Source organism: Mixophyes fleayi, chromosome 12 (genome assembly GCF_038048845.1).
Source record: "Mixophyes fleayi isolate aMixFle1 chromosome 12, aMixFle1.hap1, whole genome shotgun sequence".
In the NCBI taxonomy this organism is placed as follows: Eukaryota; Metazoa; Chordata; class Amphibia; order Anura; family Limnodynastidae; genus Mixophyes; species Mixophyes fleayi.
Window position 1 is genome coordinate 14,213,496 of NC_134413.1, and position 26,069 is coordinate 14,239,564.

Below are 26,069 nucleotides of genomic sequence, written 5' to 3' on the forward strand. Positions count from 1 at the left end.
GGCATTCTGTACAGACACACACTGTTGTTTAGTGCTGTGCACTTCACTGAACCCTTGTCAGACTGGCCCCATTCAGTAAGAAGCTGAACAAATACCTCTGTATACTGACTGCAAAGAGACCGCCCCAATGCTGCTCTCAGTCTCTCTTCAGGAATTCACTTTACATTACACAAGCGTCACCCTGAACACACGGACATCTACAGTCCTCCTGGGAGTGATACAGTCCCTGCAGTGACCATGGCTCTGTGGGGTCTTATTTACTGGGCCTTTCTGCTGCTCCTGGCTCTGGCTGTGATCTGTGTCCTCCTGTATTGTGGATACATCCACTACATCCACATGAAGTATGACCACATCCCTGCACCCCCCAGAGACAGGTAATAGCCGTTCAGCATTGGTAGGGTGGGCACAGCTGGTGAAGGTGACAATAACTGTGATATATCACAGTATCTGTAACCACGTAATTATCTCTAGACACTGTCTAATGTAACAACGGTTTATGTGTCTATATTACATATATGTAAATAAATGTGATTCCTATGAGATAAGCAGATATAAGTAATGAAACACAGAGTAGCAATGATAATAATTCTAATATGAAAGAAATACGCACTTAATCTGTGAACTGTTCTTACGTCACCCTCAGAGTTACAGACGTAAGTGTTGTGCGCCTGTATGTTTTGTATATGCTTAAAGAGGGTTTTTTCAATTTCAGCTTTTTCTTTGGACATTCTCCTAAAATGATGAAAGTAACGAGGAGCAATGAACTTATTTATGACCTGTTATTGGATTGGTGAGTAAAGAAATCTCTGTTTCAAAATAGTGGAATCAATTTACGACGCGCACTGTACGCACCGCGCATAATACGGTGGATTTGCACCAAGTGGCTTAGATGGTTCACCCAGCGCACATTAAGGTACCCGCCCACTTTCCGCTCTTAGGAAACGCCTCTTCAACCTAGTAGTGCGCCTAGATTTTGCAGAGAGGCAGATACGTTAAACTTGACATCAAAGTCTGAAATACTACTTTACCTTTGTGGCTTAAATTAATCATGAAAGTCAGGACTGTCTTTATTTCATGTCACATCTTTTGTGTGTGTTTTTTAGCTTTGTTTTAACTCGACCAGGGCCATCTTTTCCATTGGGCACGATGGGCAGCTGCCCGGGGGCCCCACGGGCAAGGGGGCCCCATAGGGATATAAATAAATAAATAATCCTGCATAAGAAAAAACCTGCAAAAAAAACCTACAAGGGTCACTGAGCAAGTACATCTATCTATCTATATCTCTATATATCTATATCTATATCTGTATACATCTGTATACCTATATCTATATCTAGGGGCCCTGGTGCACTGCTTTGCCCGGGGGCCCATAATGTTGTTAAGATGGCCCTGAACTCGACACAGTGCACCTACAAACGCGTTTCACCGCTGAAGGGCAAATAGAAAGCACAAAATGCGTTCCATTAAAAGTATAGGGCAAGACCTAATCTTCGCCATTCTATATCAGGTGCAAAAAAAGTTCATTGTGGAGTGGAAATGGCTCTGCGCCCCTTAGCACTAGATGAAACAGACCTCTCCGCTCTTTGTCAATAATCTTACTCTCTAAAGCGAAATCATGTCTCTGCACTACTGCTCAGACTACCCACGTCTCTCATCTCCTCCCATCAGCCGCTACAAGACTCTGTTCCCCCACAAATCTTTCCCCGCAAACCCTGAACTTTGTCGGAAATTTGCAAATCAGTCATTTTGCTTTCTTTTTTTTTTTTGTGTAAAAACTATTAATTAGAATAAACAGTTTGCAGCTATGACATGGTACTCATTTCTCAGTCAATAAATAAATGTCAGGTCTTTTTCAATGTATTACGTGAGTCATAGCATTTATAGTCATCCAAGACAGTTTAACTGTTAAATTGCCTGTATACTGCTTTAAATTTTGTAATTAAAGTACAGACATATACTTCTTCTGAGAACAGATCTTAATCTGATTTCATTTTAATTGTTTCTTTTGTTTATACATATTTTTAATGAGATATTCCACTTAAGATGAGGGGAGGAGGGCAACCAAGGTCAAGTTAAACAACCAATAAAAATACGAATCAAAATGCAATAACAAGGTAAAACAATTCAGTGCGTTAACTTAATAAACTTCAGAGAAATAAAATAAAAAAAGATAAATAATTAAAATTAAGCTACTTCTAAAATGTAGCAACCACTTGACACATCCTAATATATTACATATGTATCAAGCATGTTCCATGTTCATAGGTGCTACAGGTACATGAAACGTAATCATGAGGCATGTCAAAGAGGATTAAATGGGTTTTATCTGTGGTCGAATCTTCAAATTTTTCAGTATTTTCAGTGATTTTTGAACACTTGTGCAGATTCCATGAATGAACTAGTTTGAGAACTGTTTTAAAAAGGATTTGAACCTCTCTACATAAATATTCTTGGTAGTTTTCTAGTGTTTTCACCGATGGCATGTTTACTAGACGTGCATACAAACCTTGTTGCTTCATTTGACTGTGTGCACTTGGTAAATGATTCACGTGAAAATATTAACCCTGATGTTTATTATACGTAATTTCTCTTAACCTTTTACCATTTTCTCTTCACTCTTTAACTTTTAGATGCATAAAATGAACAAGTCTGTTTTATTCGAGTCAATAACATGCGACGTGGCATTTGGGATCTACCTGTGTATACAACAGGGTAAATCTGGTGGAATCTTGTTGGAACCTTTCAAACTTGCAAAAGTTCTAGAATCTCCGGCAGCTTAAATCCACCGCACACTTGTCAAAAATCAATCACAGGTTTTAGCTCAGTGTATCTAAAACATAATCAGGGAAAGCCATGGCAACTGGTGGACAGGTAATTGTGCAAAAAAGATATCGTAACCTGTATCAACTAATAAGATGTTTGCTGTCATTACCAACAATCCACTAGGGGACAATTAAATGCAAACAATTAGCGCATCACTGATGTAGGGCAAATCTGTTCCTATAACTATTAAGGAAATAACTTAATGTTCATACCAACAGAACCAAGAACATTAAAAAGATATAAAAGATTTATAAATATAGACACATGTGCATGACATATGTATGTCACCGAGCTTCAGTATGAATTCTCACTAAATGTTTTCCTATGAACAGATACTTTTATTACATTCAAGAGAAAGAAGTGGTTTAAAACAATGACAAGGCAATCATTCTGAAATCCGTGTACGTCATTAGTTCTTGTCTCTTACTTAGAGATCTGGATAAAACCAGTTATCCTTATACCACATGGAACTTTACTTATCGACCTCCCTTGTTCCATCCATCTCTCTCCTACTCTGTGCTCCTTCAAACGTGCACTCAAAACTGACCTCTTCCTCAAAGCCTACCAACCATCCACTTAACCCCCATCTCCTTCCCTTTAGCTCGTCCTCCCTTCTCTCCTCTTGCCTCAACTGGCTCCTCTTGTGCCTGGTCTGTTTACCCTCCCTTAGGATGTAAGCTCATATGAGCAGGGCCCCCTCCCCTCCTGTCTCCATACCTGTTCTTCCGCTCCGTCCTTACTGCATATGACTAGCCGGAGTTTCTGAAGTATTGGTACTTTTTGTTCATTGTTCTGTATGGTTTCACCCTGTATAGTCTACTGTTAGTACTGTGTGCGGCGCTGCGGATACCTTGTGGCGCCTAACAAATAAATGATAATAATAATAATAATAATAATTATCAAATCATTATTTACCTGTGTGGAAGTCTAGCGCCTTCTAGTGTTTTGCTAATAAAGCATACATTAAACATTTTCAAAATAAAGATAATTATATTCATTCTACAATCTACTATTAAATGTATACTTAATTAACCCCACTGAAATATAATTGTCTTTATCAGTTCCACCCTTTGATAGTATCCAGAACTATCACATACTTACTTGTTCATTATATTGGTCTTATAGGTTCATAAAAGTCTATAATTTCCTCCCCTGTATTTGTAATTTCTTTTGTAGATTTACTTAATACCTTTTTACAACCTTTCACTAATACTGGTATATGTTTCATTATTAGATAACCAATCAATAATATTACCAATAATAGAAAAATAAACCGTTCTAATGAATGCATCAATGATTTGAACCAAGTACCTATTCCAGAGATCCAGGTAGTTGGATCCAACCAAGAGAACCACAAGTTTAATTCAGATAAGGAAATATTATGAGCTTTAGAAAAGTCTTTCTTTATTTGTATTACTTCATTCATATAATGATCAATTATACTTCCTGGATTATCATTTGTAACATTTGTCATATATGTACTACATTGCTTTCCATATTTTAATTTTAATGTCACACAATAACCACTTGTTTGAGCCATAAGATAATTCAACACTAACCTATGCTGTATCAATTCAGTCAATTCAGTTAGGGTGTATAAGCACACGATGAACATCAGTCGTTCCATAATGCAGATTGTCGTTTCATTTGGTTGGTCGTACTGTTTAATAGTCTTGTTCCAATCCCCTTCCAATCATGTAGTGTGTATGCACTTACAATCACAATCTCCATAGAGTTTACAGAGTCATGGGGGTAAATGTATCATACTCCGGTTTCTTCAACTCGCGGGAGTTCGGCAAGATGACAGCTAAAATTTAAAGCGGCGCTGCCTTGTAAAGGCAAGTTTCCCTTTACAAGGCAGCGCCGCTTTAAATTTTAGCTGTCATCTCGCCGAACTCCCGCGAGTTGAAGAAACCGGAGTATGATACATTTACCTCATGGTCTTTTCAGTCAATGCCGGGAATGAAAATGTCCTGGTGACTAAATGTAGAGAGTGCTGTAGATGGAATAGTTTGTTAATTCGTTATGAGACTGAAAATTTAGTTTCAGAGTCACAGCAGCTAACGAAATTCGTTAGGACATGTGGATAGATATAACAAGGCGGTTTTAATCAGTGTGACAGGAATGAATGAATGAAGTTTGTGCTGTCTTTCGGTTGCAAACTTTTCCAGTGTGTACCTAGCTTTAAGGTAGGTGCACACTGAAATATTTTCCGACCCACGTGTTATCTCAAACGATTGTACCTACGACTGATCTGACGATTCATGTGCACACACTGACACGATTTACCTTCAGATCTGTGCTCTTCATCTGGTCCTCTAGTCTTCAGAGAATGACAGCACAATATTCATTCATTCATTCATTATTGTCACATTGATTAAAACCACCTTGTTATAGCAATCCACATGACTCTGAAAGTAAACATTCTCTCTCAGAATGAACAAATGAATTATTCCTTCTACAGCACTCTCTACATTTATTCACCGGGACATTCATTGCTAGCATCAGCTGAAAAGAGCCCGACTCTGTAAACTCTATGGAGATCGTGAGCATGAGTGTATACACACTACGTGATCGGTCTGTGATTGGTCGGAAAATATTAAACAGTACGACCAACCAAATGAAACGATGATCGGCACTTTGGGACGACTTTAGATCATCATATCACTATACACACTCACACGATATCTGACCAAACAGTCGGATGTTGGCTGATTGGAGGTTTTTTGTGCAATCATTAGCTAGTGACAAGACACAATTAACAAAATAAAGACAGACAGACAACATAGAAAGCTAACAAACTAACATTTTGCTCCTGTGGGACAGAGAGGCCCGAGTACGGCTAACTTAACCCTATCTGTGTCTCCCGCACAGGGAGGTTAGAGAGGGTGGGTTTACAGGTGCATGTAATCCCCCACTAGGCTGGATTTTTCTATCACTACACAAGCACTTATACAGAATTTCCAGAACACGATTCTATGAGGTTTGTTATTCTATTTTGACATACTTGTAGAGTGAAAGGCTAACTAAATGCTCCCCCCATGGCAAACCAGTCCACTCAGTACTTCCTAAACACTTGACAACATTACATTTATAATACATTAATCTGTGGTTGATATATGATATGCACTTGTGCCTTTTTGCATTAATTCCTTATTCCCAATTAGATTTCACTCTCTTGTGAGCAGGGTCCTACAGCAACACTATAATATTGTGGTCTTGTCGTCCTGCTTATAAACATTGTTACATGGGCAATTATGAAAAACTTACATTGATTGTAACTGGCACACAAGCTCATTGGCTGTGTATATGTTAATTGAGAATGTGGAACAAAGCGTGTCTCGGACCCTGAAAGGGGTGTGGCATAAAATAAAGTGGGTGTGGCTTTGCGTGGGTGTGGTTAAGTGGATCAGGAGAATGGTTTTTCAGATAATAGGCATATTTTGTCTTGATTTGGCTTTTGAAGATTTGGGGAGATATGATCAATTCAATATTTACAATTTATTTAGAATTTTTTATTCAGTTAATATAGAGCACATATTTTGTCTGATTTTCTTAGTATTTATATATAAACTGTCCTAAACGTAAAAATTACATTTACCCAAAGTAGGCAAATTTGTTAGAAACAAATTGTGCTGCATGATTCTTAATTGAAGATGGATGTGCCTTAATTGAAGGTGTAGCAGTTTTTGTCCTCATGTATGCATTCAAAGTACATGTGGGTTGATGCAGAGTGGGCTGTACACCAGTATATTGCGTGAAATCGCTCTGGTTAGGGAAGGGGCGTTCTAATGTTGGCTGAGTACAGAAGAGGTGCGTTTACGCAAATTCGGCAGACCTGCTGAAAAACGCATTTGCGCTTGTTATGAGGCGTATCTATTGCAGTTGCTATAGGGAAATACTCGCTCATGATGATTTATTGTAAAGCAGAAGCATATGCTGTCGATGTGCAGACGGACGCATCTCGAGAAGTCTACAGCGCTGCATATGGGTGGAAATTGATGTCTCCACGTGCGATTTTTCTTAGAGTAACTTACGTCAGTTTTGCAACGGATCCTGCGTTAGCCCCATGTTCTCTATCTTTTACACCTAAAATCTTGAATTCTTTTTTTTTTTTTCAGGGTTCTGAAATACGGTCCAGTCGTACGGATTAACATTTTACATAAAGTGACAATTTTAATTGTCAGCCCAGATGCAGTAAAGGTAGGAAGCTGAAATTAATATATAGGAATACTGATCCTCTTTGTATGGTCTGTCTGTATGTGTGAGTCATTATTGGCCTTATGAATCAGTAAGAGGTCTGACCTGTTTCATTGGGGGGTTTCAGAGGAGATAGAAGGATATAACTAGAATCATCGGAGCCTTAGTTCAGAACGTGCATTTGGGCCGCATAATGGTATAAATAGTGTCAGAGTAGCCTGTGGCAAGTGTAATAAGAGGTAGGGACCTTAACCATCTAGGAGCCTCATCCATGTTACGTCACTTAAAGCGAGTTCATGGGAAGCTCTTGGGAAAATCAGAATCTTATGCTAAAAAAAATAACAACAAGCAGTCCAGCATCAGCTACCTCCCGTCTCTCATCCAGATCCCAGCACCTGCAATCTACACCCACAACACCTTCCTCATCAATATCCTCAGCAGTGATTGGAGTTAGTCCTGCATCCAAGTTGACTCCTCCACAATCCTGGACTCCTCAGAAGAATCCGCGAGCGCTAGGCCCACTGCTGCTGCTCCTGCTGCTGGAGTGGATCTTCAACCCCGAAGCAGACCAAGAAGAAGACTACTAGTAGTTTACAACAATTGACTGTTAATCCTTTGCAAGAGGAATCATGTATGACAGCTGTCACCCAGTCGCACAGCGGATCACAGGCTCCATGGCGACTATGCTAGTATTAGATCTGTGTCTAATATCCACCATTAATGCAGCAGGTTTTAGACAGTAATTGAGGTCATGTGTCCCCGTTAGCAAATTCCATCTCAACACCATTTTACTAGACAAGCAATTCCTCACCTGTACCAGGAGGTTACAAAAAAGAAAATTATTGGGCTACAAAATGCCATTCTACCCACTGTACATTTAACCAGATATGTGGACAAGCGGAACTGGGAAAACTAAAGATTATATGACTGTGACAGCCCACTGGGTTGGTGAACCGTCTTCAGCAGCAGGAACAGCAGCAGCATCTAACAAACAAGGACAGATCTTTCAGAGGCAGGATACTCTGTGTATCATCTTCTTCACTAAGAGGCATTCCGCTGACAACCTGTTTGAAAAACTAAGGGATGTCATTACAACATGGCTTATTCTGCTTGGACTATCCTGAGAATATGTGATTTCTGATAATGCCACCAATATTGTTAGTGCATTACAGCGGGGAGAATTCCATCACATTCCCTGTTTTGCTCACACAATCAACTTGGTGGTACAGAGCTTTTTAAAAAATGACAGTGACATGCAGGAGATGCTCTCTGTGTCCGAAAATATTTCGGGTAATTTTCGGCATTCTGCAACAGCATGTAGGAGATTGCAGCAGCTGCAAGAATAGGATTTGAGGGCGAATGTACTTTAGTCCAGCGCAGTGGAGAATACTTTCCGTGTTGTGCAAGGTGTAAAACCACTGTAAGCACTCACCTGTGAAGTGAGTTCAGACACTGTTATCTTGAGTCAAATGATTCCCCTAATTAGACTTTTGGAAAAGCACCTTGAGAAATTGACGGAGGAGATGAAACAAAGAAATTACGTTAAGTATGTTGGACTTGTAGATCCAGTGCTTTATACACTTTGCCAGGATTCAAGAGTTATCAACATCTTGAAATCGGATCACTACATTTTGGCGACTGTGCTTGATCCTAGGCTTAAGTGCTATGTCTTCTCTTTCTTTCCAACTGACCCAGATCTCAAGAGATGCAATGAGCTCCTGGTCAGCAAGTTAACAGATCAAATGGTACATGACACGACGATGGGCCTCCCTCAGTTCCTCAGGCAACTGCTGCCAGGAAAAACATAGCTTTCCCAAGAGACCCACTGGTGATGCAGATGAGTCAGCACAACATTTTGACCTCTGGTCTGGTCTAAAGAATTGCCCAAAAATCGTGACAGCCCTGCCGTAAAAGGAACTACATATTCCACGAGGAAGGCCTTTACGGGCAAATACATAAAAGTACAGAGACTTCTGTAATGGTGGATTCCAGTGGGGATGAATTAATATTGTGTGAGGATAATGTAGACTGATGAGGGTGAGGATGATGACAGTGTAGATTACAGGTGTTGGGATCTAGCTAAGAGAAGGGAGCTTGCTGATGTTGGTATGCTTGTTAATATTTTGGGTAGAATGGCATTTTGGCAATTTTCGGTTTTTCTACAGTAAACTTTCCCTTTATTAGAGGTGTTTTCTCTTTACCAATGTAAAAGCTTGATTTTTGGATTTCAGTTTCCCTGACTTAAACCCACTATGCCCTTGAGCATAGGCTTTAGCAGATGACGTAGAGGGATTAGTATCATCATGACTGGTGTCAGCAGCTGCTTGGTGCTCCTGGTCTTCTGTGGACTGATGTGAATCCATATCGATGGCACAGAGCAATGTGACTGGAGACTGAAGAGTGATGGAACACTGCTACCCCTGTTTCTGTGTGACCAATGGCACAGAGACTGGACAGTGACACGAATAATGTGCCTGGAGACTGGAGAGTGACAAAAAACTGACACCCCTCCTTTTTCTGTATGAGCAATGGCACAGAGCAATGTCACTTGAGACTTATAAGAACTCTACCACTCCTCCTGTTTCTGTATGAGCAATGGCACAGAGCAATGTCACTTGAGACTTATAAGAACTCTACCACCACTCCTGTTTCTGTATTAGCAATGGCACAGAGCAATGTCACTGGAGAGGAGACTGATAATAAGAACACTGCTTTACTTCCAGTTTCAGTGTGAGCTATGGCACAGTACAATGTCACTGGAGACTGCCAAGAACACTGCCACCCCTCCTCTTTCTGTTTTAGCTATGACGCTGTCCAATTGCACTGGAGACTGCCAAGAACACTGCTACCCATTCTGCGTCTCACTGTGAAATGGCGCTGGATCTCCATGGAGGGCGGTGCTTATAGAATCCAAAACTCGCCAGATTTGATGACGCAATGATGACGTTTTGCCTCGTTTTCAGTTCTAAGGGCGCGCAAAAGTACCGAGCCGGCTCGGGACTCAGATCTGCTAAGTTCGGGGGGGCTCGGTTTTCCAAAAACCAAGCCCGAGCATCTCTAGATATCATAGTTATCACAAAGGTTGGGGGAAAACGATAAAACCTTTCTAAAATCTATGTGGGAGCATAAATGTCTAAATGGCTTCTTAGGTTCTATGTGTCTACAGTTTTAGCTTTACAAAAACAACAAATAAAATACACACTATACAGATAGCATAATACATAACACACTTGCCATTACTAATGTAGGGTCTAATTTACTGTCCATTCTGAGATTTCTGGGTCTGTAGACTAACTTAAAAACAATAAAAACAATACAGTCCTTGCTTAAATATCATGAAATAATGTTCCATCTACATATTATCTTTTATTGATAATGCATTTATTGCTACAATTTGTTGATGGTATATGCTAAGTAATATCAATACTTGATTGTAGGAATATCTGATGTCTCCAAACTACAAGAAGGACTGGTTTTATGACCGTCTCTCTAATTTGTTCGGGATCCGGTAGGTACAACAGATTTTCTTGACAATTACACAAGCTGGGGAGGGGGACAGAGGGCAATTGCAGAACGGACGACCTCCCAGGTAGTGGTAATTGCTTTGCTTAGATTCTGCTGGTCAGCTCAGACTGTACATTTAGTGAGAATTGCCCATTGAAAAGAAGTCGGACCAGATTAAAGGATATCTGGTCCAGTCCTTTTTTGACTTATGGTGATAGTGTCTCAGTTTAGCAGTTACAGTTCCTCCCCTGGTCATCATTGACCACAATCATGCAAGATGCAAAAAGTATGCATCTCCTTTTACATTCTCATTCATACTCTTATCTACATACTTATAATGTGCAAACATTTGTCAGATGCTTCAGGTAGGGCTGATAAGACATTATAGAGTGTTTGTTTTTAAGGCTGGGTACACACTAGAGGTTTTTCATCCGATCTTTGTGCCAATCAGCCGACATACGACCATTCTGTCAGATATCGTGTGAGTGTGTATAGTGACACGATGATCTAAAGTCATCCTAAAGTGCCGATCATTGTTTCATTTGGTTGGTCGTACTGTTTAATATTTTCCGACCAATCACAAACGATCATGTAGTGTGTATACACTCATGCTCACAATCTCCATAGAGTTTACAGAGTCGTGTTATTTTCAGGCGATGCTACCGATGAATGTCCCGGTGAATAAATGTAGAGAGTGCTGTAGAAGGAATAATTCATTTATTCGTTCTGAGACAGAATGTTTAGTTTCAGAGTCACAGAAGCTAACGAAATTCGTTAGGACATGTGGATAGATATAACAAGGTGGGCTTAACCAATGTGACAATAATGAATGAATGAATGGATATTGCGCTGTCATTCTCTGAAGACTAGAGGACTAGATGAAGGACCAGATGAAGAGCACAGATCTCAAGGTAAGTCGTGTCAGTGTGTACGCATGAGCCATCAGACTGATCGGACCTTCAGTCGTAGGTACAATCGTTTGAGATAGCACGTTGGTTGGAAAAAATCTTCAGTGTGTACCCAGCTTAAGGCTAACCGATGTGAGTACCCCCAGCGTCAGGTGTATAGTGAGGTCTGTCTGTGATCTGTTGTCCACCTTCCCCTATATTCAATTATCGTTACCTTATTTTTTGGTATTTTCTTATCTTACATTAATTTTGGAATAACTTCTTACTTCATACCTGCTGATATTCCTGATTGAGATCTCAGGTAAAAAATAGTCTACACTCCCTCCTTTGCCTCCGTTGGTAGGTATGTCCTATTCATATCAATTGCATATCAGCAAAGTGATCTTATCTAGCACTTGAAATTGATGAAGGAGGTTGTCTTAAAGTGGTAGTCTTTGTACAATAGACATATTCAGTTACACCTGAAAACCCCAAAAGTTCACACATAGTGTTGTTATGTAGACAGTTCCAAAATCTAGAATGAGCCCATGGATGATAATCTTACCAACATGTGCTGGCTGTGTTGGGCTGGTTTATTCCCTGCCTAGGGTTGTCGTCTCATTTATTTACTTTCAGCAATCTCACACTTAATTTCAGGAATAGTAGTATTGAAACAGTATTATAGACTGACCAGTAGAATAGCAATAATGACTCAGGATTGATGCAAATGGCGGCATTATATATATATATATATATATATATATATATATATATATATATATATATATGTATGTATGCATATATTATACATGGCCATTTATATTTAACATCATACTTCAGGTTCATGGGAAAAGGCCTGGTGACGGATCGAGATCATGATCATTGGTACAAACAGAGGAGGATTATGGACCCAGCGTTCAGTAGAACGTAAGTTCTGGCATCTTAAGGATGAATGATGTAACTTATTCCTATATATGAATGACTGCCAGTAACCAGACCATTATAGTACATCTGGCTCTTTTCTTTTATAGAGAACATGGTTATACTTACCAATATATAGTCATTAAACCATTATAATTTTCAAACTCTCTCTAAATTCAGTGTTCTATGTAAACATAAAAACTACTGTAAGTAAAATGATTCTTCTCCATATATAGTGACCATCACATGCAGAATATCCACATCTTGTCAGCTGTATTGTGACATATAGGAGTCTGGATATTTTTCTACTACCCTGACTGTATTATTTTCCAGCTACCTGACTGACTTAATGGGGCCTTTTAATGACAATGCGGAGAAGTTGGTGGAAACGCTGACGGAAAGGGCTGATGGGAAACGTCACGTTGGAATGCACGACATGTTGAGCAGAGTCACGCTGGATGTAATATCAAAGGTCATTTTCATAATTAGATTCAATTCTTAATTAATTAGTGATTTAGTGATCGGTATTTGGTGCAAGCAGAGACACCAGGTATTGGAAGGGTTGAAATGTACAGGTATAGGAAAGAAATGTCTCATTAGCACAGTACTGTTAAAATACATTGCGATCTATCAGATCTGTAAGAAGTAATTGCACAGATCCAACTAGATTGTAATGATTCTATACAATTAAATTGCCTTAAAACTTGGTTGTACACACTAACCTACTATTTACGGGACATTAATTTACATCAACCAACCTGACTTTTAATCACGTCAGATAAAAATCTAAACAGCGTTTTTGTGTAGATTGTTTTGACAGCATAAACCAAGCAAAAAAAAAATGCATAAAAGTGATTTTATTTGTAAAGGACTACAATCCATTTAGCAAAAAAAAAAAATCAATGGACATAAAGGAATATTATTTTGTTGCCAAAGAAAAGACATTGACAAAAAATGAAATGTAAAGAATAAAGTCTGTTTTCGCCACATTAACAATTGCTCAACTAACGTCCATGACAATTCTGTTCCAATTACTTCAGTGTAAGTTTCCCAATAGAAAGTATACATTATACTTATTGCATTTTATTGTAAGGATTTTTTTTGTGTAATAAAGTTAATCTGTCTATTATTTATCAGACAAGTATAATTAATCTCTGTTTCCTAGGTGGCCTTTGGAATGGAGCTGAGCTCCATAGAGGACGATCAGACACCGTTTCCACAAGCCATATCACTGATCATGAGGGCTTTGGTAGAGATGAGGAATCCTTTTCTCAGGGTGTGAACTTCATCTTTTTTTTTTTCTTTTTACAATATTTTTTTTTGTTATAGGGAATCCCAAAATCATTTATTTAACAAACGATACACAATAGATAACATCACTTTAAAATAACATTTGTAGATGTTGTATTTCTGTAAGTTGTCCAAGAAAACATTCACATATGGTGACATGGTCTTAAATCATTTTACTTATATTCCTATATCTCCCTGACTAGTTCTCATGGGAAAAACAAGGCTTTATAAAAAATGTCCAGAAAAGTGTCAGGCTGCTCAGGAAAACGGGGAGAGAATGCATTGAAAGACGGGAAAAGGAGATTCAGGACGGAGCGGAGATCCCAGTGGATATACTCACACAGATCCTCAAAGGGGCAGGTACGTGTCCTTCAAGTTAGGGGTAACAGTTGATTCAATACAATCAAACGTAGACGGCCAATTGATAATCCAAGGTTTTTTTTACCATAATATTATTTTTTTTATACAAAAACAGATGATTGAAGGGTGTATTGCAATTGTGCAATTAAAGTCCAACAGCTGTACTACACGGTGCATGCACTGAATGTCTTTCTGCTCCATTGGTTCATAATTGTAATACTTGTTAAGCCATCACTTGATTTTGATGAGGGATCCCGTTACAGAGCATGCAAAGCCAAACTTTGAGATTAATATGTAGCAAGGGCTGTGTATTACTAAACTGAATAATACACATAAAATCATTGGAGTGTTCATACTTAAATAAATCCACCATATGCTTCACTAACCGGGCAGACACAGAGTGACTGACATGTTGATAGACCTTGGCGGGACCAATGATGTTACAGCAACTCAACTATTGCAGGCTCTGCTTTTTGAACCGTATCAGATACCATTAGGGCATTGTCCTAAAATGTGGGAGGAGCTTCACTAATGAAGTGGGAGAAAATACTTGTCAGGTTAACACTTTGGGGGATATTCAATTGTCGGCGGAAACGGCAAAAATCTCACGCTCCGCGCACTATTACCGTTGTTACGGTAATAACTGAGTCGCGAGCTGAAATCCAGCTAACTACTATCGTAATAACGGTAGTAGTTTTAATGCCGCGGAAACCCGCGACAATTGAATATGCTCCTTAAAGTTTATATCTAAAAAAATGTCAATATTGCGGTTTAGTGGCCCATTAAGAAATATGAATTAGGGCTGCCCTTTGATCCAAGAGGTCTGGATAAGTTGTTCTAACTTAATTCAACAAATTTTAGGTTCTGTACCCCAACTAGACTTGTGGACTGTAGTTCTTGGTCAGTAGGCTTTACCAAGTAAAATATGGTGAATATTTATGAATGAAACTTATAAACTCCAGGAAGACTTGTATAAATTTGTACTAATTTAGTCACCAGGGCTCTCGTCTCTCCGACAGAACGATTCTAGTGGTATGAAAAGATCCAGAACCCTTGCAAAACAATTCCACACATTGCCCCTGTTGCAGCCTTCTTTCCTTGGGACACGTCTCTCGCCCAGTTTTATTCTCCCACTGTCCCCTATTTTATTTAAAATTTTACCCGTAGGTCACTGTTTATTTTCTCTCTCTTCTGTTATCTTTTATTATTATGAATATAGTTTTGAGCAGTCAGGACAGATGAAATTGGGATGAATGTCTGTTTGGTAGAGAAAGCATCTCAGACAAGGGTATCTTTACTAAACAGCAGGTTTAAAAATGTGGAGATGTTGCCTATAGCAACCAATCAGATTCTAGCTGTCAGCCACACTCCTGCCTGCTCCCTGCGCTCGGCAAACGACCGTCGCCTCTCCTCCACTCTAATTACCTCTTCCCACTCCACAATCCAAGACTTCTCCCGAGCTGCCCCCCTACACTGGAATGACCTCCCCCGCTCCATCCGTCTCGCATCCAATCTATGCTCCTTCAAACGGGCACTCAAAACTCACCTGTTCCTGAAAGCCTTCCAACCATCCACTTAACCCCTCATCTACTCTGCAGTTCTCCCCCCTCTCCCCTGTCCCTTTTTCTCCCTCGCATCACTGCCTCCCTTTCATGCCTATTTTGTCCACCTCCTCTTAGGATGTAAGCTCGCATGAGCAGGGCCCCTCTCCCCTCCTGTCTCCATACCGACTCTTCTGCTCCGTATTTACTCCATATGTCTGCCCGGAGTTTCTGAAGCATTGGTACTTTGTGTTTATTGTTCTGTAATGTTTCACCCTGTATGGTCTACTGTTTGTACTATGTAAGGCGCTGCGGAAACCTTGTGGAGCCTAACAAATAAATGATAATAATAATAATAATAATAATAATAATTTTGTATAATGTACTAAATAAATGACAGCTAGAATCTGATTGGTTGCTACAGGCAACATCTCCACTCTTTCAAACCTGCAGTTTAGTAAATACACCCCATGATATCATTTTCTATAACTATTTAGGAAAGATTAAGTGATTTGGATGGTTAAATATGCAAACATAACTTGTATGTCTCACTTGTATATCGATATGATTTAAGAGATAAGCAATTCTTCGTACAGACACAAACAAAAATTGCTGACATAAAATTGTCTGCAAAATAAATGTTTTATTTATTGTATTTTCTCCTCTCTTTCCAGCTCTGGAGGAAGGTTGTGATATGGAGGATTTACTGGATAACTTTGTTACATTCTTCATTGCAGGTTTGTAATAACATTAAAAACAATTTTAAGAAATAAAGGGACTGGAAGTATATAAAATAAAATGCTTTAGGAGAACTTTATTTCTTTCATTGAGAATAGTTGGATTTTTTCATTTTCAGGAGTAGATACAAATAATCATTTTTAATAGGTGGTAGGACTGGGATAGTTTATAAATTAGGGTCTAGAATGATATGGTACAATTACAATTTTGAATGTCCTATGGATCCCAAAAAATGTCCTTAACAAAATAATATATACCTATTTCATCAAAATATATTCCCTATAGTTAAAAATGCATTGTTAATTGTAATACACAATATTATACTAGACTTTACGTTAATAAATGTATATACGTCTGTATAGAATATTAGTATAAATGGTGCTTGGTGATGCCATCATAATCTTTGTGGCTAAGGATCAAACATTCATCATAAACAATCACATATTATAAATGTACTGTAGAGGGGGGTACATCTGTGGACCTGTAATCCTCCACTACCATAAACAGTTACTATACTTTGGGAAATAAGCAGGTTTTAGGGTACCTCAGTCTTAGACCTGGTGTTACAGCAACACTCTGTGGGTGCCAGAGAGACCAAATAAATACAATCGCTAATTGGAGAAACATTAATTGTAGAACGTTTCTATAACAACAAGAATGGACCAGTGGGCAGTTACCATCCCACAGTCCTTCTCATCTTTCCTCTGACTCCATGAGGAGACACAGATTATTACTTTTTATGAATTTATATATGGGAATGGTAGGATGGCCCAGCTTAATACTGGTGGGGCAACTCCTCATGGATAACTCCTCAATGGTAATCTACAAGAGACCATGATAGGCTCACTTTCCCTAAATGATGCATAAAAACAAAGACTGAGAGGAACTCCCATTCGCCAGAAATATTCTCTATTCCGGTGGCTTTCTCTCCTTTATAGTAGTCCCTGGACCCTTTTTTATTCTGACAAGGATCTTGGACTCTGATCTTCCCTCAAAGGCCATAAATAATCATGATGATGGCAGAATGCCAAGGTGTCCACACTATATGTTGGCGAGGAGGCATTTATTACAGTTTTAATACACCTCTTCAGCTAGTACCACCTGAAGCAGTAACTATCCTTCACCTTGTCAGTAGGTAGTATACTTTCCACTATAGCACAAGGAAAGGTAGTGGTAACTTTTAACTTCTCAAGTGATCGCACAGATTTGAGTCTGACACTTTCCAATTATTGTGCTGTCATTGCTTCAAAATCCTCTCTCCACCCAACAAGAAGACAACACTGCCTCCGATCAGGATTAGGCTTGAACCTGAAACCAGAATAATGCCCACCTTACTTGCTGTAGGATAAGTCAGAACTGAGACCTCAGGCCAGTTGGGGGCCTAGTGGAAGGGCCCCTAGAGGCTCATATGTAACTTGACAGTGACTCATAGACACACCTAAGGTCTAAGTCTCTGATCCCCTCCTACCATTGCTGTAAAAAGTATTACACAACTATCACTGTCCATCATTATACCAGAAAATAAGAGAATTACAGAAAAATAGAAACTACAACATATACGTGTTTACATTTATATTTTAATTCCATTGAAACTGCAGGTGACATAAATACTATACGTGTCACCCAAGGACTATGATGAAACAATTACTTTGGTATCAAAGGTTATGAAAAATGGTAGATTGCTTGCTTAGCTCAAATATGTAGTTATATGTCCCTATAATGAATCGATTACCATATATTAATTCTTATATGGATTGGTCTCCTTTTCAGGACAAGAAACAACAGCCAACCAGTTATCATTTGCAGTAATGGAACTGGCACGTCACCCGGAGATACTAGAAAAGTGAGTCAAAGAATTACAGTAGGGTTCATGTAAGAGGTTAGAGGTACAGTTTAAAGGGGGCCAAGGGCCGTATTTATATTGTTGGGTTCAGGACAATAAGGGAACATTGGGACTGACTCCATATTATATGTCATACTTATCACGTAGTATTGTCACACCAAGATTTCCTGCTCCATCGTACATCTCTACAGGCTTAGAGAAAATAATATTTATAGAGTATGTATCTCCGTAATGGCGGGAATCATTGGTTGGGTACCATTCTCCTAATCAGGGGGTTAGGAAGATTTATGGAAAGCCCTCAAGAGTAATAATGATGATATAATACATATATAAACAGTTACACGTTTTTTCCACAATGAAGCTGGAAGCAAAATGACTGCCCAAAGCAAGGGGCAAACATCACAATCACTTCTGTTTAGGCCACCCAAAAATAATAATACTGAATCTCGTCTCCCAGGTCAAGTAAAGAGGCCAAAATCTATTCTTTGAGACTTGGAAGCACTGTCTAAATAACCCAAACTACCATGCAACAAATTAACTCTGTGGATCAATAAACTTTTTGACTGGTGACTGGTTTATTAAATATCAGAAACTATGTTAGAAACATGCTGAATTTATATGTCTCTATTGAATTGCTGCAAATATTTCTAGGGAAATTAAAAAAAGAGGCATGTAGTTCTAGATTCATATTTAAAAGTGCATAAGGAGGTGTCTATTTAAAATAATGAGCAAAAATCTGAATAATCCTTCAGAGCCCGGGCTGAAGTGGATGAAGTTATTGGCGCCAGAAGAGACATTGAGTACGAAGATCTTGGTAAACTGCAATATTTGTCTCAGGTACTTAACATTAGTTGAATGCTCGTAATGTACAGTACTAGCCCAGTTACCACCAACAAACTGTCTTTAATGTTCCTGATATATCCAAGTTATCTACAATTGTGATTAAATACTTTATTTAATATGTTACTATGGGTTATCTATGAAAGTTCAAAACTGTTGGTCCCCAAAATTTAGGGAATGAAAGGAGTTTGCATGTGGAAATGGTGGCATCTGAAAGGCTGGAAAATGCTGCATATTCTGATGAGATAAAACAAAGTTAAACACCCTGTTAATGGTAATAAAATAATGAAAATGCTTTTATATATATATTGTGGCAATAAGATGCCTATTTGCCATACCTCTCCTGCATAGGGACAGGTGAGGTCCTGGGAAGTTTGCAGGGCTTTGTTGCCGACAGGGTTAAATATTTGCATAGTCTCCTAGGCTGAACTCATGGTCTAATGAGGTAATTAGATTAAGGGGAGGAGCTTTGTGTATTTAAGCCTGTCCTTTTAGTTGTTAGATGTGACTGATGCTAGAAGAGCTGGCCGGTGTCTAGTAAGGGGACTAAATGTCTAGCTAGCATTATGGTCACCAGGAGGTGTACGGCAACTGACGTTGCTTACTGGTGTCATTTTAACGCTGTTTTTTATCATTTTCGAGCTGGTTAACTTTACCCGCAATTCAATTCCATTTTTAACGCTACGTTTTTTTTCATGAAACGGGCTCCAGTAGAAGGTCTATTGAAAGTATAGGGTGTGCGAGAGGCAGCCGCGTTAACAGCTATTCAATTGTTTTTTAACGCAGCGGGTAAAACAGGAAAATATGCTGTTTTATCTCGCACCTCTTTGGGGTGTGTTAAAAATAAAAAAAACTCTGAAAAGTATTTGAAATCATGGAAAAATATGGAAAAAAGTTAAACTTATTTTTATCACTAATGCCTAACTTGTGTAAGTTGATTTTCTTGTGAAAAAATAATGAAATAATACTAAAAAAAGTTTAAATCACTAATTATATTTATGTATGTTTTTGGTACAAATATGAATGTAGTAATGTGTTTTGACATGGTATAGATGATTGTATGGCAAAAAATAGTTCAATTAAAAAATATGCTAAAGAAAGTACTGTAATGTAGATATTATCATTGTGTAATGCAATCTAATGTATGGAAATGTATGCAAAACCTTATTTTTGTGTTACACATGACCGCGTTAAAACTCCCCTTCACTCCCCTAAAATCTCGCAAACACAATTTTTAACGTGCGGGGGCAGCACTCCCTCTTTATCAATTGAATTGCACCAGTTTCCCCGCTGCGCTAACTCAAAACGGCCGCTGTTGCCGTCAAAAAACCGCGGGTGATTTTTTTTTTTTGTTTTACCCATCAGGGGAAAAAAAACAAAAAAACTTGCTAACAATTGAATACCCCCCTAGAAGTATCTCCCAGAATGTCAAGCAGTGCGCCATACCCACAGAACCAGCCCAGATGTAAACATAGACGAATGAGCTTTAAAGATTTCAAAATGATGGGATTGTCCTTATTGTAAACCACTCCGCTCTCTTGACTGTAGCGAAAGTATCTGCAGATAGAAATCTTGCCAGAGCGTTCGACTATTTGAAGCGTCTTGCACGCGCAGGCTTTTATTTTTGCAAATATAACTTTTAGATTTTTTTTTTATTTTGGTATGAACTTTCACTTATTACTCTAATAATGGAAACATTAAATTTTGTTTTGCAGGATGTGAGATTTAAATGAGACGGGAAGGATGGAGGTGGCCATACATCCCTCCCCCACTACACACATAAAGATTCTTCTTTTACACATTATTAGATGTGGTGGGAATCAGGCCTATGCTTCCAGTGCGATGCCGTTTGTGCATTCCAATACCTACTTGGGAAAGCACATTTTGAGGCACAGTTCCACTAATGTATTATAAACATTCTAATGCACAAGTGACACATGTAATCATCACTCCTATAGCCACGTGGGCACAAATAGAAATGTATTGCACACCCACAAATTCTGCGGATCATAAATGAGGTTTAGCGTGTATCTTTTCTAGGTCTTGAAGGAGACTCTGCGATTATACTCCACAGCTCCAGGTACATCAAGGGCACTGGAACAAGAAACTATCATAGAGGGGGTGAAGATTCCCCCTAATGCAACACTGATGGTATGTTCCTAATATAAATCAGCCACTGACCCAACGTTTTAAAGTGTGCCTGTTGCCTGCACATAACAGGGTAAACTACTTTGTGAGATTAACAAATATGTACAAGACTGCGGCCTATCTGTTACCAAAGGGTATATTCTGAATGCCAATCTACTATATAAATGCCTAGTGGCGTGTGTGAAAAAAAAAAAACCCAAGCTGCAGCGCCACCTGCTGGGCAGAGTTATACACTGACCTATATATTTCTTGAAGGAGAAGTGACACTTTGGGAGTGGTTGGTGGTTGCCAGGGGTGAAAGTGGGGAGTTTTTAACACCTTAAGTAGCTTGATGAAGGATGTGGCGATGAAGATGAAGTGATGGAGAAAAATGATGAGGTGGTGACATGTGGACAAAACCACGTTAAAAAAGGGCGCTTGCGTCGGGAAGTAACGCTCTTCCCCTGAGGAGGCCTGGGCTAGGCCCAAATGCATGACAAGAACCTTTTTAACACCTTAAGTAGCTTGATTTGACTAGAATGCATGAGTATCATGCACGGGTTAACTTGTATATTAATATGTTCATAGCATTGTGGCTAGTTTACAAAACTGAGCCTGATCCGGTGGCTAATGTACATTGCTGACTGCAATCGGATGACTAATGTGCATTGCTGACCACTATATGGAAGGTGTATTGGTATCAGCTGCTCCATTGGAGTGGTGGAGGCTAGGGAAACAAGGGTGCCCGCCAGGTGATGGTCTTGTTCTGCACTGAACTCTATATGCAGAGTTCAGCTCAGGAATGGAAAACAGAGCTCTATCTGTCAATAATGGCACTGGCTGAAACATTTGTTTCTAGACAGAAGACGAGAGGCAGACCCTGTCCCCATTTGCTACTCTGCCTCTCTATGATGATATATTGTGTAGTACTGGGTAGGGCATTGTGAATGTCGCCAATCACACGGACGACATTGTCCACCCGTCAACACAATGCAAGCGTCAGCATTTAGCGTGCAGTCATGTTAACTGCCGCCATTTACACTGTCGGAATACTGACCGCCATCGGTAGTACTGAAATACATTTAGCTTTTAATCTGTTGATGATGTAAAATTTGTAAAAATCTTATTTTCATATAACTATGTTGACTAATCCCACGTCTTCAATGGTTCTCTCTGCAGTTTAACTCCTACATCATGGGGAGGATGGAGCAGTTTTATCCGGACCCCCTCGTCTTCAACCCAGACAGATTCCACCCAGATGCCCCAAAGTAATTATTTGCCTAGGATACCTATTATCCATGTGACTTTACCGATTTATTAAAATGTCAATTTGTAAAAGATCTCTTGATTGGTAATGGGGTTTGAACATCCCAGATATTGGCATGACACTAGTTACACTGATTTAGATAAAATTGTTCAAAATACTTGGCTTTTTGTGCCATGAAGTTGGATATATGGGTGTATAACTGGGTGTAATAATACATTTCTCTTTCACAGGCCATATTTTACGTACTTTCCATTCTCCTTGGGGCCACGTTCTTGTATTGGACAAGTCTTTGCACAGGTGCGTAGATCTCAATTTATTGCATACAAATGTGTGAATGGATAAAATATTGATAAATATACTGTAGAAAGACCCATGTAGCAGGGTAAGATGTATTTTATTATTATATATGTATGAATTAAACAGTTGTGGTATTAACAGGAGCTCCAAGGGAGAATGGTGGATGCACATTTAACTGGGCTTCCCTTATGGTGCAGGCGATTATGGTTGCGTAGACTAGAACTCCGGCCCCTTCTGACTGAGGTGGATTATAGGCTGGGAAAGTGATAGTGTGGACCTGTAGGTTCTCATTGGCCCATGTGTTCACGCCCCTTCTGCACAATGCGCACAGCACTGGCCTTTGTCAAAGCAATGCGCAATGAAGCGGAGGCAACTGGCACACGATTCCTCTCCATGTCCGTGGGCATTTATTTTATTGCAGACTTGGATGAGAGACTTCGTATAACAGGCTTTCAACTGAGATAAATAAAACTCCCACATATCCCAGATTCCCCAGGACAATCATTGATTTTTCTACTGGAAATCATTATTTTGCAATACATTTTTTTCAACTTTTTTCAAGTCCTGTATACTTGAATATACAGGACAAAGGAGAGTATGTGCCAAGAAGTGTTTTGCTTATTTGACAACTCAAATAAATTAGAGTATGGGGTGAAACCACGGGCCTGGAGTTACCTTGTGCCAAATATTTATACTGGTCCATTTAATTTTCTTTGCCCTCCATTACAATTGTCTTTATTAAATGAAACCTGTTATAGTTGGGTTTTTACCAAGCAGTATAAAGTCAAAAATCATAAGCCACATACCCAAATGTGAGCTTCTTTATTCAGGCATGGGTGCAGTATTCTAACAAGAATCTGAACTACTAATAATGCATTTACACACTCTTATATACCTTTCTTGTTACTGGGTAGATTTTAGTAGCACACCCTTTTCCCATACAGTGTATGACCTTGCAGTGCAGTATGTCATGTTTCCTCTAGTTCTCTTGTAACTTGGTACAATCAGATACAGGAATGTGCCTTCTTACCTCCCTCTTTGTTAGGCATTAGTTTAGGCAGATTATTCCTCTGCAGACTATTAATTTTTATTAGCTCTTAAAGCATAAGCATATGTACACATTTATTATTTGAATTCATCAAAGTTCCATTAAATTTATAACATAACTAATACCCTATATTAAACTAGATTACAGATCCCACTTTATTTATTTTTATACACCATCAGTTTATGAAACACAATCACTTCCACAAACCCAAAAAGTCATACAAACTCAAAACACCAGTTTGCTGGTAACTCAGTCTACAGAATTTAGGACACAACTGGACTACAATTAACCCAATTTATACTGGATCACAAGCATCGTCATACCAGAAACTCATTTTCAAAAGCAAGATACAGGTAGTGGGCAAAAAATGTAAATACCAATGTAAGGTCACTTTGTAGGGCATTGGGCCACCATAGGCATTTGTCATGCTCATCAAATCATTGGGTGCCCACAAGTGCCCTGTGGATGGGGCATTATCAACCTTGACGATACCCATTCTGTTAGGAATCATACATCATTGCTGGAAGATGATCACTCAGTACCATTAAGTAGCCATTATCTTTGGCTTTACCTTTTATGGGAATAACTGCATCCAGCCATGCTAGCACCCCGCTTCCCCCACAACATTATGGAAGTGCCAAAAGCTTTTTACTGTTGGAAGCAATCATTCAGGAATGTAGAAGTCTTTTGGTTGGAGCAACACATGCACTTGTCCGTTTGTCTGAAGGATGATTCATATCACTTTCCTCCACTACTCTGTACTCCATTGCCTGTGCTGTTTGCCCCACTGAATTTGCAAACGTGCAGTGCCAAGTATGATGAGCAGTTTGTATGCTCTCCTGCTCTATGGAGTTCTTGTTGGACTGTAGTATGTGCCTCTGCCCAAAGTTATAAGTACAAGTTGTTCCAGCTCACCTGATCATTTCAGAAAATTAGGGAAAAAGAACTTGAGTTTCAATGTTTTCAATGTTCTTGTTTATCATATGAAATTTACTGGATCCTTAGTTATAGCCATCAACTTGTCAAGTTTTCCCATGACCTGTTCCCTGCCATTAAGCAATTGTTTAAAATGTACATGCATACACTGACACATTAAATAGTTTATTAAACAAGTAAAGCATGACTTGGAGGTATAAACCAAACAAAAGCTAACAAGGGTTTATCTGTTTCCTCTCTGTACAGATGGAGGCAAAGGTGGTGATGGCCAAATTCCTGCAGAGATTTGAGTTTGAACTGGTGGAAGGACAGAGCTTCAAGATTTTGGACACAGGGTCCCTACGACCCATGGGCGGGGTGATCTGCAGATTGAGACCCCGAACAAACTCTGGAACATAAAAGAAATAGACTCTTTTGATATGTTAAGCATTATGGATTTGTCATTTTAATTCTCAACAATGATTAAAGGAGCAACCCACTGTTATATATGACCAGAGCCTGTGCATTTAAGCGCTACGCTTGCATGAAATAATCTCCAAACATTGTACGTGGCCAAATTAGTCCAGCATGCTATCTGTCCTATTCCTTTGCAGAAAGCTGACATGTTTTATAGTATTCAAGAGCGAATAGTTCCGCTATTTGTTGACCGTGCACAGAATCTAATGTTCCAAATATCTGCAGGATTCTGATTAAGATAGCAGAATAGATAGGTTGATAGATTAAATAGAGTAAGACCAGTGATGTTAATGTTCTCCTAAAGGGAAAATTAAATAATCACATTTACTGTAGAACTGCAATGGTGAAACTTCATCACTAATGAGAGGACTTCTATAAAAAAGGAAGAATGCCGAAAATTATGTCCAAAATAACTGGAGGTAATTTTATTAAATATGGAGATAATTTGCTTAAATTTTAAGGATACTTAACATCAATTTTCTGCTTTCTCCCTTTTATAGTGTTCTCCCTTATTTTAATCCTAGCCAGGATAACTCACCAAGTATTTAGAGGTATGAGCTCGTGGAAGATTCTACTGCATTACTTTCCACAGTGACATCCCTCCAGTCCTCTGCTTAGATGCGCACGTCTCTCTGTCTAATATGTTTTGTCACTGGAACATGAGATGTGTAGTCTGGTTTGTGCTTCTTGACACCAGCAAGTGCCAGACTTAGCTGTATGAACTGTGCCTAATCAACAGGTGTCTTGGACTTCTTCCTGACCTTCTCTGTTCCCACTGCTTGTTTAATGACCATCAATTCCCAACTTGCCCTGTCTCTCACCAACCCAGATGGTAGCGGGGAGAGGGATCTGCAGAGGGATCACTTATAGAACAGTAGAAATTAGGTTAAACTGTTGCGTGACAGCCCCAGATGTATAGTGAGATCCCAATGGTTGGTGTTAGTTTGGAATAAACTCTATTTTGGGGAGAGACCCAGAAAGAGTTGATGTT

General features: G+C 39.1%; 2 protein-coding genes across 2 annotated transcripts in view; one reads left to right on the forward strand and one right to left on the reverse strand.

Annotated features, from left to right (window-relative positions):
• Window positions 1-26,069, reverse strand: part of SOS2 (SOS Ras/Rho guanine nucleotide exchange factor 2) — a 212,030-nt gene that overhangs the window by 372 nt on the left and 185,589 nt on the right. The gene's annotated exons all lie outside the window — the stretch shown is intronic.
• Window positions 157-25,106, forward strand: LOC142108904 (cholesterol 24-hydroxylase-like). The gene is made up of 15 exons (XM_075192873.1): window positions 157-374; window positions 713-790; window positions 6,945-7,026; window positions 10,461-10,531; window positions 12,255-12,341; window positions 12,669-12,807; window positions 13,501-13,611; window positions 13,829-13,985; window positions 16,201-16,263; window positions 18,035-18,107; window positions 18,860-18,944; window positions 20,988-21,098; window positions 22,254-22,342; window positions 22,572-22,638; window positions 24,869-25,106. Exons 1-15 carry the CDS (start codon window positions 238-240, stop codon window positions 25,019-25,021), a joined length of 1,503 nt encoding a protein of 500 aa, XP_075048974.1. The 5' UTR covers window positions 157-237; the 3' UTR covers window positions 25,022-25,106.

Excerpts from the sequence above, each read along its gene's own strand:
- LOC142108904 (XM_075192873.1), top strand. The coding sequence starts at position 238 with ATGGCTCTGTGGGGTCTTATTTACTGGGCCTTTCTGCTGCTCCTGGCT. Across the intron at positions 16,264-18,034 it reads TGTTACATTCTTCATTGCAG|GACAAGAAACAACAGCCAAC; the intron begins GTTTGTAATAAC and ends TCTCCTTTTCAG. Across the intron at positions 18,108-18,859 it reads CACCCGGAGATACTAGAAAA|AGCCCGGGCTGAAGTGGATG; the intron begins GTGAGTCAAAGA and ends ATAATCCTTCAG.